This window comes from Astatotilapia calliptera, chromosome 7 (genome assembly GCF_964374335.1).
Source record: "Astatotilapia calliptera chromosome 7, fAstCal68.1, whole genome shotgun sequence".
NCBI classification, from domain to species: domain Eukaryota; kingdom Metazoa; phylum Chordata; class Actinopteri; order Cichliformes; family Cichlidae; genus Astatotilapia; species Astatotilapia calliptera.
In genome coordinates, this window is record NC_137428.1 from 27,885,735 (window position 1) to 27,901,332 (window position 15,598).

Sequence of the window (15,598 nt, forward strand, 5' to 3'; positions counted from 1 at the left end):
GCAACCTTATGTCAGATAGGTTTTACTGGAAGCAGTGTTTGCATGTGTTTGTATCCCCTATTTCCTACCCTATTTAACTGGCTAGGCTTCTTTTCAAATGGCAGCCATAGGGATCAAGCTTCTGTCTGCTACAACATGACCTCATTCCTTCAGCTATAATCTACAGCAGCAGTGTAGTAAGTTCCTGAAATCCAGCATTAAAGCAAATTGAAAATTGGAAGTTTTTAGTATCCTGTACATTTGCACAAACATCAAATATGAAAAGGAAAACCCTTGTGACACATATTTCAAATTTGTGTGTCTGAAATCCTGTGCTTGCTTCACAATCCCATGACTCAAGTAAGGATCAAAATATGCTACATGTAGGGCACCAGATTGGTAATGTTCCTGAATTTTACATTTCAAGCCTTGCATGGTGATGAGAACCAAGCTGTGATATACTGGAGGTGATTTGCTTTTGGCCACTGTGGGTGTTGCACTGTCACGCCCCTTGGTGTCATCATCCCGTTGGCCCGCTTTCATGTACACAGTCGCTGCACACACAAGGATCTCCTTGTCATTTCAGTCAATACCCACCCACATATAGCCTTTTTTCTTTATTTAGAATAACATATTCTTTGTTGCATTAAAAATAATGTGACTTAGGGAGATAATGAGAGCTTGGGGGAGATTAAAGAAACTCATTGATTGCTCTAAGCTGTAAGCGTTTGTGAATTTTATTTTTAATGAGCTACAATTTCTACATTTCCTACATTTTTAAAAGAAATAATGCATTAATTACATCTTCTTTCCTCGCTTTTATAGTATGGTTTCTCTATGGATTGCACTGTGGGCCAAAACAGCAGTCCTTTATTGTACAAAAATTGGAACATTAGTGCTATCTCATCATATTACAGTCATAGCACTCTTGAGGCCTTTGCTCAAAGAGTCATGTTTTTAGAACCCAATTTGTCTCATTTGTTTAAGTATGTGGCTGGTTGAATTTGGTCTTTAGCCATTACATTGGGAATTTTCCTTTTTTCATTGCCTCAGTTATAGAAGCCATGTGCATTTTGATCACTGTTCAGATGCTGTTTAAATGGTGCTGTGTGACAAGTGAAAAGTATACTTGAGAATGATAGGACTGCTCATTGTGAGTGTAAATTATATCAATTCAGCTGTTCAAGGATCAAAGGCCATCATGACCTTGGGACCTTTGCTATTTGCTGCAGGAAAATAATGATTTTATTAGTACTAAGATGTCCTATATTTAAGATTTGCTGTATGTATTAAACCTGGGTTTTTAAATTAAATGTTCCTTTCCCCGCTCAGGGGCTTCTCTGAATTTCACTCAAATTCATTTCTCAGTGCTCCTGCCCATGTGATTTCTCTTGATCTGTCATGGATTCTTTCGTGTCATGAGGGTATGGCCAGCTCACATTTCTAACCTCTTCTCATTTGAAGTCAGCCACACTTCTCTGACAGTTATTTCATCATGTTCTCTTTTAAAGGCGAGAGTTTGTTCCCAGAGCTCAGGTCCAAGCTTCATATGTCAGTCATCTGCCTGCTTTTCCCTTTAATTAAAAAAAGACCGAAAGAGATGTTAGATGTTACTGCATATGAGGCATAACCACACTCTGTGTGTTATTCGGGGATGAGCTATGGATGAAGAAAGATTTTGGCTAAAGGCAATCTTGTGCTCTTCTCTCCTCTACAAGTGAAAACTGATTTTCTTGGGTAGTGCAGACCTTGTATAGCCACATGCACAAATGTGGGTAGTGTTTAGTGAAAGACAACATCTACTCAATTAAGTAGCACTCAATACAATCCACCACAGTTTGAAATTACTGAGTGGCACTTTAAGTATTACTTCTGATCATCCTTGTCCCTTGATAGATTGGTAGCTTTTAACCCTCGCAGCTAACACGTCCTTATAACTAATATATATGCTGTCTAGTTTAGGATCGTATTCTGTAAAGAACGAGGTGGTCAATGCATATGGAAAAAGAAGTTGAAAAGTTAAAAACATATTTTATATATATTGTAGGATTCATTAGTTTTACATATCTTTGATAGTGTGATTTACATATGAAAGTCCACCTTTGAATTTTTCTTATAATTGTTTCATAATTTCATAATTATTGTAAATGGCTCGGGATTTATTTAGCACTTCTCTACATTTTTATATACACTACTACATTTGACACTATGAACACTATATACACTACTACACTTGACAGTACAAGCCAGCTTCACAGAGTTCTATAGTTTATGCAAACAGTACGTGTGGCCTCAAGTGGAATTTATCCTTCAGCGAGGGTAGCACGTTTGCGGTCCACTGGGAGTCTGCGGATGACCCGTGTCCCTGCAGAGAGCTTCATTGTCAGATGGCGGCAGTGCATGTGGTACACCTGGTCTGTGGGTCAATCTTATTTGTGTTGTTGTTGGTCTATCAGAAGAAGAGCGGAGTTATAACAGACAAAGAGCTGAAGTGAAACAAGGGTTAACAACAGTGAAAAATGTCGACTGCAGCCACTGTCTGTGATTTTTGTGTTGAAATTTTTGATCTTTTAAGTTTTTTCACAGTTCTACTGTACCATTCCCATTGAATTCTGCTGTTACTCCTTTCCCTTTTCTCATCAAACCAATGTCAGCCAATTATCAGTTAGCATTTTGGAGGACTGCACGGGAGCATGTGTGCGATGGGTAAAAACCCTTCTTCTTGCTGTCTGAACAGAAATGTATACGCAGATGGACACATTTGTGCAACCCCAGTTTATGCCTAGAGACTGTTCGGTACCTTCCTGGCTGCCTCTATGGGAAAAATGTTGTGGCCAAATGATTGGCGATTGTTTGCTGGTTGTCACAAGCTGAAATTGGTCACACAGAGAGGAAAAACCTCGTTGTGATTGCTTTAGTGGCTAGCAGACTGCCAAAGTTGACAATTTGCTAGCAAGATGCCAACAAGTTAGAAGACCCCCAACTTGTCTGCAAACAGTCGCCAACTATTCGTTGTGCAGTAGTGTAACTGAAAAAGTGTAATGGAGAACATTTTCTTTCAAAGTAAGAGTTGTCTAACCATTACAGCCAACATATAACAATAGGCATAACTTATACTTTATGGTCTCTGTTTTTAGTTTCTTGCACTTTTCAGTTTCACAACTCCTCAGGACGTATTAGGCAAGTGTTTGTAGACAGGTTGGTGTCTTCAATGTAACTACAACCGACCGTGGCAATCTACTATTTTTTTGTCATCAATTTTACCTAACACTTGGAACAACCATTCATAAACCATTTGGGAAATATAAATTTTTTCCCCTAGCAGTCGTAGACTAGAGGGTGGCCAGCTGGTTTCTAGACCTGTTAAACTGGGGCTTTATCTAAAACGGACACTCATATTCCTTGAGAACATTTTGGCATTCAGACCAGAGGAGTCACTAGCCTTCCAGCTGAGGGCTACCTGATTTCCTGATCTCCTGATTTCCTGATCTCCTGATCTCCTGAGCTATAGCAGTTACCCAAAGAACTAAAAAAAAATGAAGCATAACTCACGAAAACATGGTAGGTTTTTTTTCCCTGTATCTTTCGCACATGGAATGGTAGAAAGAAGTGAAAATAAGAAAGGTAAAGTTAGAGGCCATTTAAGCCTTTAGTTTCAGCACTTTTCAGTTTTCACCTAATCATCATGGATGCAGATGATTAGGTGAGCGATTGATCACTTGAACAGATAAAGATGTCAATCATTCATGTCTGAATTGTTTTAAAGTCCAAAACAAATATTTATTTTTTGAACCAACAGACGTATTTGGTACGTCTTTTGGTCCCAAAATGTAAAGGTTATGGATTTGATCACCAACTGATTTTATGCACAATGATTACAAGAGACAGCAGAAACAAACCTGTGTTGGTTTTTAATACTTACCATAAAGAAAGCAAAGACAGTGCTGACAAATTGAAATTTAAACTACTGTAGTAATGGCAGAAGATGTAAACTAAAGCCACATGAACATGACCAGTTGCTTAATCAATTCAACAGCTGAGACATTGCTACTGCTTGTGGTATATTTCTCATCAAAGCTTGGACCACAGTGGTAGAAAGACTACCTGTGAACACTTTCAGCAGCGGTCTCATACCCTATGAAGTCCTAATTACAGGTGTGCTGGACCAAAACACTGCAAACTAGGAAGGAGTTCCTGCAAACTGTCGGCTATTTGTACACGCTTTTCTTAATTAACATGTTTCACTCATTAGTGCTTCAAATTGTCTGATGAAAATTTATCAACCAAGATAAGGTCATTACATAAAATTAATAAGCATGACCGATTCAAGGATGTGTGATTCATTTTTTTATGAATAAATGCAGAACACCAAAGACAGATGGAGAACTCTAGAGGTATGGAGTTGAGGTGAGGGAGGTTTGGGTGTGTAGATGCAGTGAGGAGGAGCATAATGTTTCAAAGGAAAAAGATAAAGACAGACAAAAGCAGATGGGAAAAGAGATGTGCTGAGAAAGACACAAAGGGTTGAGATGGAGAGAAACGCAGCGGCATGCATGGGTGGAGATGAGCATTGTCTGGTGTGCACTCTTTATCTGGATAGTGGTAATCTTGTCCTCAGTTCTCAACATTGCTACGCACCAGCACTTTTAACTAGCTTTGATAATGGGAGGAACAGCATCAAACTCATTAATTGAATTAGCTCTCTCTTTATCTCCACATCTGCCTGTGTCCACTCGCCCCGAAAAACACTCCGCCAACAACTACTCTTCAGCTAATTGACTCAAAGCTCCTGTGCAGCCCTGTTTCATTCTCCTAATTTATTGGTCCAGGTCCCAGCCTGGTTGTGCTGTCAGGGGCTACTTTCTAATTCAATTTTACCCCGTGCTGGTGAAGATTATTTCGTTTTTGAGGACAGGGATATAGAGCAACAGAGAAAAGCCTAAAGAAAATCTAGGCTGTTATACCCAACAGCTTGTCTGTTTATATTTCATAACAGGATTTAGCTGCAGGTGTTTGAGAATTATGGAACACAGGCTGACTAAATAACCTAAATGCAATTTGGCCAATTTTACCCTTCTGTTTGTAGATTAAATTCAGCTAAAATACCTCTTTAAAATCAATTTGGAATATGCTTAACAATGAGTTTACCAACCAGAGCAATTTGCAATCTATTTTTTTCCCTTTCATTGGTTTCAAGTATATATAAGTGCTGTGACCCTACATCACCTAACACCCCTTTGTAAGAGGTGTTAGGTGATGTAGGAACCAAAGGTACTTTTTGTGACACAGCTCAAATCAAAACTGTTGTGCTCACGTTCATTTATATTCACTAAAAGTTTTCTTTTAATGCTGACTTCCCCTAATGTGTTCATTCTTAGAACAAAAATCAAAACCCTTACCTGTTCTGCGATGAAACAATTATATTATTAATAATCTCCGGCTCTCTTCCAGAGCATGATTTTGTCCTCTCTTGCTCCCCTCACCCCAACAGGTCGTGGCAGATGTCCACCCCTCCCTGAGCCTAGTTCTGCTGAGGGTTTCTTCCTGTTAAAAGGGAGTTGTTGTTTTTTTTCTCCTTAAGGGTAATACAAGGGATAATTTCTCTCCCTTTTCTTTTCATTTAAACTAAAATTATTATAACTTAGAGCTCAAAACCTTTCAGGTAGCCTCTTGATAATGGCACTGACATAAATTTCTGTCTCTTTTGGTTGAAAATGTATAATCAGAACACACAGCAAATGCCATTGCTATATATATAATATTCCAGTTTCTTATCCATTATCTCTCACTTTAGCTTCTTTCCACTGCTGGATGTTTTCCCCATACTCTGGCCTTTTTCACCCACCCTGACACAACACCCTTCTTTTTTAATCCTCACAGCTAATCTGTTTTTCTGCTCACATACCTTTAACACCAAGATCTCCCCTGATGTTGAGACCGTTATGCTCTCAACATCACCCCCACCACCTACCTAACCTATTCTCCTCCATTATTATCAAAAGGCCATTTACACATCATGTAAGAAAGGATGCTTTTGAGTGACAGCAGGATATAATACCTGAAAGTGCAATCATTTGCTAAATGCCGTCTAGTTATTATTATCTTGAAGTGAACTTTTCCTTTCAAGGTAATATGCTGTTCCTCATTTTCTGGGTCCTGGGTTTTTTGTTTATTCCAAATCTGTCCTGCCTCAGTTTTAAATGAGTATGTGTGTACTCTATTAAAGGTCATTAAAGGCAATTATTCCTGCATTTTAAATTTTTTCTGTCTCAAATCCTGTGACTGTCTATCCTGTCAGAGTGATTAAAATCAGACTATCGTATCCAAAGCAAGCTTTTGTTTTGAAATCTTCCTTGCTACTGCCACTGGAGGATGTTATATTACTACTGGGATCCTTGTCTTTCATTAATGGTCTTTTTTTTTCTTCCTTTTTATATGTTTTTAAAATTCATGAATAATTCAATTCAATTTAATTTCTTTATTGTCCCACAAGGGGAAATTAGTTTAGCAGCAGGATAAAAATAAACAGAGCAATAATATAAAATAATGACAATAATAGTGATAAAAAAAAGTCAAAGGACAGTTATTTGCCATTAAGGAGACAAGATGCCATCTCCATCCATCCATCCATCCATCTTCTTCCGCTTTATCCGGGGCCGGGTCGCAGGGGCAGCAGCCTAAGCAGAGAAGCCCAGACCTCCCTCTCCCCAGCCACCTCCTCTAGCTTGTCCAGGGGAACACCAAGGCGTTCCCAGGCCAGCCGAGAGATATAATCTCTCCAGTGTGTCCTTGGTCTGCCCTGGGGCCTCCTCCCAGTGGGACATGCCCGGAACACCAACCCCAGGAGGTGCCCATGAGGCATCCTTGTCAGATGCCTGAACCACCTCAGCTGGCTCCTTTTCGATGTGGAAGAGCAGCAGCTCTACTCTGAGCCCCTACCACTAATACTTGAACTACTCCACTTGGGGCAGGAACTCATCCCCGACCCGGAGTGGGCACTCCACCCTTTTCCGGCAGAGAACCATGGCCTCAGATTTGGAGGTGCTGATCCTCATTCCCGCTGCTTCACACTCGGCTGCGAACCGTTCCAGTGCGAGCTGGAGGCCATCACCCGATGAAACCAACAGAACCACATCATCCGCGAAAAGCAGAGATGAGATTCTGAGGCCACCAAAGTGAAAGCCCTTCGCCACTTTGCTGCGCCTAGAAATCCTGTCCATAAAAATTATGAACAGAATCGGTGACAAAGGGCATCCCTGGTGGAGCCCATCACCCACCGGGAACGAGTCCGACTTATTGCCGGCAATGCGAACCAAGCTCTTGCAATGGTTGTATAGGAATCAAATGGCCCATAGCAATGGGTCAGACACCCCATACTCCCGTAGCACGTCCCACAGGACACCCCGAGGGACACGGTCAAATGCCTTCTCTAAGTCCACAAAACACATGTAGACTGGTTGGGCAAACTCCCATACGCCCTCAGGTATCCTTGAGAGGATAAAGAACTGGTCCAGTGTTCTGCAACCAGGGCAAAAACCGCATTGTTCCTCCTGTATCCGAGGTTCGACTAGCGGACAAACTCTCCTTTCCAGCACCCTGGCATAGACTTTCCCAGGGAGGCTGAGGAGTGTGATCCCCCTGTAGCTGGAACACATCCTCCGGTCCCCTTCTTAAAGATGGGGACCACCACCCCGGTATGCCAGTCCAGGGGTACTGCCCCTGATCTCCACGCCCTGAGGCGTGTCAACCAGGACAGCCCTACAATGTCCAGAGCCTTCAGGAATTCAGGAGACAAGATGCCGTAGGGATAAAAGAAAACTCGAGTCTTTTAGTCTTCCCCCCAGGGTCTCTTTAAAACGGCGGCCGGACGGCAACAACTCAAACTCACTGTGGTTCAAACAATTAATAATAGAAAGCGCCTTTCTAAGCACATTTCTATTGTAGATGGCCAAAATTCCATCTTGCCAGCGCCCTGAAATTTTGCTAGCAGTTTTTACCAGAAGTCCCAACCGATTCTTATTCTTCACCGTCAAGTTAGCAAACCAGGCAGCGATACAAAAGGACATCACAGATTCAATAAAACTTCTATAAAACAAAGACAACATCTCAGATGAGACATTAAAAAATTTCATTTTCCTTAAAAAGAACAGTCTTTGTTGAACTTTTTTAGTAGTGGCATCAGCATGATGCCACTACAGTTTACGGTCAAGTACCACACCTAGATATTTATAACTCTCAACGATCCCAATATCAGCAGTTAAAATAAAAAGATCTCCTAGTTAGTGATCATCAACTGTGTATTACCAGGGTGTGTGCTTAGGGAGAGAGGGATTTCCCTCCCTCTGCTTGATTATTTTTTATCTCCTGCGGGGATAAATATTCAACCCCCTCCCTCTGATTTTTAGCTCTTGAAACAGTCAACAGCACGAACATCAGTCAAATCAGAAACTGACTTTTAGCGCTTGCAATCTGTAAGAGCAGAGATGACGCTGTTTGAGGAGATCATCCAGATCTCGTTCTGCTTCACCGTTTCATGAACTCACTAAGCACAGCTGTTTCAGGGTCAAAACTATCGTTAACTAAATAAAAGAGAAGTGAAATGTGTTCACAGTGGCAGGAGGCTCACCAAAAATCCTAGAAGTATTCATGCTGTGTGTCAAACAGTTGCCTGTTCGTTGACATTCGAATTCGTGACAAAGTTTAGTTATGCAGCTTCTTCTTTCAAATTGTTAACTTCCAGCACCGAAGCTGCTAACTGCAACATCCTGCAGTTATAATGGACATCTCTAGAAGAAAATACATTCACATTTTGTTGGCTTTGTTGGCAGCTGCTGTGAAGGGCTGAAAGAGATTAGCAGCCACACTCCTGTGTTTAAAAAAAAAAAAAGAATAGAAAAAAATAATCATTCACAAGTTTGAATCTGGAGTTCGTGAACACATAGTTATTCCATTTTTACAAATATATTAAGTCATAAACTTTAAAGTCCTACTCCTGATATTAGCAAATGGATGTTTCCTTCTTCCCTGTATGGAGATCTTCAAATGAGAGTTAAAAAGGGGCACTTTGTAGGAAAGCCAAAGGCTGTTTTCTCCTGAATCTACTGTAGAGGAATATTTATTATTTTTTAAACTGCAGCACATTTTATTTTGACAATTTGTTTCTCATGTCATTTTCACACATTTATTAACTTCATTAACAGGCCCCTCCCTGGGCCTGCTTTCTAGGTTTTTCCTTGTTAAAACAGAGTTTTTCCTTCCCACTGTGGCCAAGCTTTTGCTTGAAGCGGGTTGTCTTATTGTTGGGGTAAGGTGGCACTTTAGAATTAAAATTGAATTGAATATGTATTGTATTCAGTTTTACTTCTCCTTGTCACAGTACCTTGACTGTTTGCACATGTGTGTTTTCCCCACCTGTGTCCACTTCCCCTAATTAACCCTGTGTGTATAAATAACTTGCACCTTTCTTGTCAGAGTGTCTGTGATCTGTCCCTCTGCCCTGTGTGTGGATTTAGTTTTGCCTTGACGTTGCAAACAGCTTCAATAAACAGGTTTGCTTTATGCTTAATCCAGTCTGTCTCCTGGGGCCTTTACCTGTATGTCAATTATGGCATGTTTAACTGTTTGCACTGTTATGTTTCTCTGGATCCCCTGTGTCTTAAGAGGAAATCGTGAATAGTACTCATAATAGTATTTATTTTTTTTTTTTTAAAGTTAATGGCACCTCTTTATTTTTTTATTTTACCCTTTTTTTTTTATATTGCACTGAGGCAAAACCTGTATAATCCCTTACAATAAACTGGAAATCAGAGTTAATGAAAAACGATATACAATTTTGTTGCAGGCTCTACAGTGAGTAGAAAGTAGAGATGGACCGATCCGATATTAGGTATCGGTATCGGTCCGATACTGACCTAAATTACTGGATCGGATATCGGAGAAAAATAAAAAATGTAATCCGATCCATTAAATATCACGAAAGCACCTCACAAAACTTGCAACACGCCGTAACTCACCTCAGAACGTTAGCACGTCGGAGCAGTATGCATCACGTGATAGAGCGGCTGTGGCATGCGGGACCTGTCGGTGGTCTGGATAGCATGTGGAGCTTCGCTAGCAACCCAGCATTTCATCTCCGACAAAGTTATCCCCGAGAGAAGTAAAGCAAGTGTGTAAGTCCATCTCTGAATGTTTGTAAAGCATTCCTGCGTTAAGCTTAAGGAGCGACTGCCTCTCGCTCTCCGGCTGCTACTTCAATCATGAAACTGCTTAATGATCAGCTGATCGGCTTTTCTGTCGGGAGTAGTCTCTCTTGTTTGTTTTTGGCCCACTTTGCACCAGAAAGAGGAAACCAGCGGCTGAACAACAGCAGCACGTTTAAGCTTGATCAGCTGTTGTTAGAATGTATTTAATATTACTTTCTACTCGAGGATCTTTTTCTACGTAGCTGACGCTGGTAACTGTGCAGGGGCGGATCTAGCAAAGTTTAGCCAGGGGGGCCGATAGGGCATTAACAGGGAAAAGGGGGCACAAAGACATACTTTTCTTTCTTATTCTCATTTAAAATGTCTAGCTTTTAATAAATAATTATCTGACACCCAAAGTTTTAATTTGATGCAAAATGAATAGAAGTCCATTACTGTATATAGTGACTATTAAGTCTAATATATATACCCTAGTAAGCTATAGTACTCTTTACTTTGGGAAGGTACCATCTGTGCAGTCTGCAATTTTGTTGAAGAAAGATGTTGAATCTATTTAATATTTCTTGAAAAATAATTGATTTCTGTGCATTTTTTTTTCACACTGCATCAAATTAAGGTTGATTACGTCGATTAAGCATCATGAGGTGGCGCGTGAGGGGTGGTTCCCTATTTTTTATTTATTTATTTTTGTTGTTGCTGGGAGTTGGAACCCTATTAGTTAGGTTGCTTAATATTTACACTAAGTACTCTTTAAAATACCAGAATAGGGAGGATGGTGTAGGTTTAAGTTTATTAGACTGATCAGTATTGCTGAACTATGAAATATTTTTTTTGTATACAGGTATAACAGAATAGCTTTAGTGTAGTTGTTGTTTTAAACTTGAGTATGAACTTGCAGACTTGCAAAACGCAGCAAGATATTTTAAAAAACAGTTTTGTTGGTTAAAAAACACTATATCGGATTCATATCGGTATCGGCAGATATCCAAATTTATGATATCGGTATCGGTATCGGACATAAAAAAGTGGTATCGTGCCATCTCTAGTAGAAAGTGGCCCTAATAGTGTATGAAGGTGATTCAGCCTTTACTGGTGGGGCCGCTAAGCTGGAACTGCTGGCATCTGAAAACATAAATGCATGCATGTATATTTTATTCAGTGTGTTGGTTTGATTGTCTGCCACCCAGTTTGGTCCAGCAGAGTGAAAAGTCTCAACAACTGTAGGCTAGATTGTCATGACATTTGGTGCAGTTGAGCTCAAAGGAGAATTCTTAATGACTTTCTGCAGCACCACTATTAGATTTCTGTTTTTGAGTGAAATATTAGATGAATTCCAATAATATTTGAAACGGGCATACTTCCCCAAGCCCCAAAGCCACAATAGTTATCCACAATAGCTGGCAATTCCTTACCTAATCATCCAGGGCAATTACCAGATTGAAATACGTAACGTACAACACCTGATCTTACAGGATGTTTGCAATGTGTTTTTGTATCCTGTTCAATTTCCTGCTGTGTAAAGTGCATTAATATTAATGCACATAGGTATTTCTTTCAGTATGCAAGATGGATGTAAGAGTGGAAGGTGTGCTGACATGTTATTTGGACTATGGCCATTCTGGTGTGTCATTTCTGAGCCTCAGTTGGGTGGAGTTGAAACCTGTCTTTTCTGACAACCTCATCTCATCTGTAAATACTCATCCCACTGATGCACGGTTTCATGGAATTAATGAGGCAGCTTCATGTGCTGATGCATGTGAAAGGAGAGCTCCCTTCAAATTGCTTTCCTTTATTGCCTCCCCCCCGTTTGTCCTCCCTCCCCCAGAAATCACATTAGCCAAACCAATCTCATTTACAACATGCCATTTCTTAATTCAGCCCCCTGCTCCGACCCTATAGGAGATGCTTTGTTTTTTACGTCAAAGAGTGGATGAATTTCAGGAAAAATAGAATATTATAGTAAGAAAGAAAGAACACAGAGCACATCGACACTGTAGTGGAGTGTAATTCATCAACTACAACGTATTGATTAACTGATCATTTACTCTGAAATGCAGAGCATATTGTAAAAGTTAAGTTTGGCCAACCGCCCCCTGTAAATGCAGGTATCAGCATAAACAGACAAATCAACTTGTTGTTCAAGTTCATTTTGCACCAGCTAGAAACTGATGTGGAAAAGAAGGAAAATGCAGTGCATTTATTCTGTGAAATTGGAGTTTGAGATGTGATCAATGCAGCATACAGAATGCTGCATGAAATTAGTTGATTATTGGTCCTTTTGTAGTTCTCTGTCAGTGCTACATCTGCTTGCAAGTTTGTGGTAATTACTGTGCTGTGGCTAAGGTGACAACTTGGATACAGGGGGGCAGACAGCAATCAGCTGTCTCCTCCTAGTTATTGCCTGCGCCTTCCACACCAGCGGCCTTTATCTTTGCTCGTCAGAGGCAGCGACCAACACAAGGCCAGTTATTACCGCAGCAGCGACCATGATAAGATCAAAGGAGACTGGTTGAACATGGAAGATGTAATGACTGTTCTCTTCTAAGCACTGCTTCACAGAATGTCATGTCATCTCCCCCCGTTAACGTTCATGTTTTTTTCTTCCTTTACAAGTCTTTCAAAGATGCAGAATGAGGACAGTCTTCAATTATTTTGATGTAGGGGGAAAATTACCCAGCGCTGAAATTTTAGTGAATGAAAATGTTCCTTTTCACTTTCACTTTTTTTTCTTTTTGTTCTCCGGTGTTTTACTTTAGAGCAGCTTTCACGTGCCATCTATCTTCCTCTTCTGCTTCCTTTTCTACTTGATACATACGGCTACATTTGTGCCAAAGGTTTGAAAAAGAGCGGGTTGGCATGTTGTAAAAGAACTGGAAGTAACTTCATGTGACAGACGAAAATGCAGAAAGCAGCTGCTGACATACTGGAAGAAGGGGAGGTCATGGTTTCTCACTATCTCAGTATCCTCCCACAGACTGTGACCATGAGTAATGGAAGCGATTGCAGGGGGGAAAAGGGTGGGACGCAGGTAGAAGTGGCATGAAAGCGGTAGATACTGGAGAGGGAAAAAAATGAACACAATTTGTCTGAAATGGTGCTTGGTGCCAAGTTGTTGCCCTTATTTTTGTTTGCAAAACAAGACTTGCCATACAAGATACTACAGTGTGTTTGCTAATTCTGTTTAACTTTTGCAGAATTTAATTTAAACTCACTAACCCTGACTCCTTAGTTCAGCTAGCATGCCATCTGTCATCCTGGTGTTACGACTGCTAATAGAATAAATCTGACTTGTAAACTTTTTCAAGCATAGACCATCCAGCAGCATTCGACGGTTCTTAAGTGTTGTGCTTAACCTTTACAGTCTCTAATGTTTCAGCTGCTGATTCTTCTCATTTTTTTCCGTTTTCCTTCTTCCTAATTGACTGTTAGTGGGAGTTGCCACATTTTCTTCCACACACACACACACACACACACACACACACACACACACACACACACACACACACCACCACCATTCTGGGATAGGCTCCATCCATTCCTTGTCATGCTCATGGATGGATGGACTTTTGACCAGTATATTTCTGTGTTTCAGGGTCAAGCTGAAAGATGGAGTGGCATTCTTGGGAGCTAGAGCCAGTAACCCAGTTATGTGGACGGTGAGTCAGGATGTCAGAAGTGAAGGTCACAGAGTTGTCACCCTGCACTGCCACAGGAAGGAGAACAGCTTCAGTCAAAGGTCCGTCTGACTCCCTCCTTCTACTGAATTAATGAGTGTGTGACTGAAATAATAACCTTACATCCCTGCTGAACAACCAAACAGCAGCACCCCGCTTGGTTTCTCAGGTGCTGAAAGAGCGATTGCAAAAAAAAGAGTATGAAGGAGAACATTATTAAACATTAATCTTTGGCACTGCCATTCATGCAGGTTCTCAGCTAGTCCCAAGTGTAGTCAATAAAATGAATTGTTTGAGGAACATAAAGTCTAAGGTATGCTTGGACTTAAAGGATAATTTTGGTAATATCTGATATTTTTCTTTCTGTCTACATACCATTAGATACTTAAAAGGATATCTGAACATGTAGCATTGTAATTGCACATTAAAGTCATTCATCAAAATACATATACTTTGCCTGCAAATGCAACAAAAGCAAATGTTACACTTAAGTTTATTTTCAGCATGTTTTGCATAGGTACAATTTCTTTTAGAGGGGTTCAGGTACTGAGCACTTCGAAAAACCTCAGCCGACCCTAAATTTAGTATTGGACTTAAACACACATACATAGTCACACTGAGCATCTCGGCACACTACGCCTTCTGTGTACGCACAGCTTATTGAAATCCACTGTTACATAATGCATGATGCATTAAGTATCAGTCAAACATGAACAGTCCTGCTATGGGAAACCAAATGCACAGCTGAAAACGGTGAACAACAAATATGGTTTTCCAGTTAACATCTTGTACTATCGCAAACTTTCAAGTCTTATAAAATTAATTGAATGTCAAGTATACATACATTACATTAAGCAAGTTATTTAGACTTTGTTTTACTGCAGACACCTCTCGAGATTTCACGTTGTTGCAGTTTGGTACTGATACTTGATCCTTTGCAGCTTCTATCCAAAAATGTCTATAGCATGGTGTGATACTCTAATTACAAGGAGAGACAACTAGTGTTACATATAAAGAGGATTCAAGAAATATCAAAGAGCTGTTAGTATAAAAATCAGATTTCCAAGACAATAAGATAAACTGACACAGATGTGTAAGTATTATTGGACGTGTTAAAAACATTTTGAGATTGTGAAACCTTCATGTGCTGGTAACTAGTAATTATGCTACACTTAAGTGGTTATCAGGTAAAATGTATATAAATATTATATACTTTATATGCTGAAATCGAGCAAACCTCTAATTTACAACTATACAATGCAATTACTTAAAAGTATTTACAAGAACAAACTTAGTTAAAGTCATTATGTGTCAAAAGGATTTAAAGCACTGCATGTAGGTGATTGTTGCTCAGAGGTGGCTGTTTTCAATCAGTGAGTGATAACTGTGTGCGTGTCTCTGTGCGTGGCAGTCTACAGTACTTGACATTCACTTCTGCAGCTAAATGGCTTTAGGAAAAGACAAAGTAGCTCCACACAGGAAGTGACACACCCCACTGGCTGGATTGTTATTTCCTCCTGGGTGTCAAGGTGACGGCAGTGATGAAAGACAAGTCATCTATCATTTACATGTTTCTCTTTCACAGCCCTGCTGAGGGGAAGATACAGTGAATTATACAGGACCGCTCATATCAAGGTCATACATGTTGACTGCGTACTATACCTTGCAATTCACCACTCAGCAAAAGACTGCCTTGAAGTATTGAAATGACCACGAACCTGGGCTTTCAAGTTTTGTGGGTTA

At 40.2% G+C, this 15,598-nt stretch overlaps 1 protein-coding gene across 1 annotated transcript in view; it reads left to right on the top strand.

Annotated features, from left to right (window-relative positions):
• The window catches only part of LOC113025860 (transmembrane protein 132C), a 180,073-nt gene that overhangs the window by 93,342 nt on the left and 71,133 nt on the right, over window positions 1-15,598 (top strand). The window contains exon 4 of the mRNA XM_026174062.2: window positions 13,774-13,917. Within this exon, the coding sequence (XP_026029847.2) occupies window positions 13,774-13,917 (144 nt within the window). The remainder of the gene's footprint in view (window positions 1-13,773; window positions 13,918-15,598) is intronic.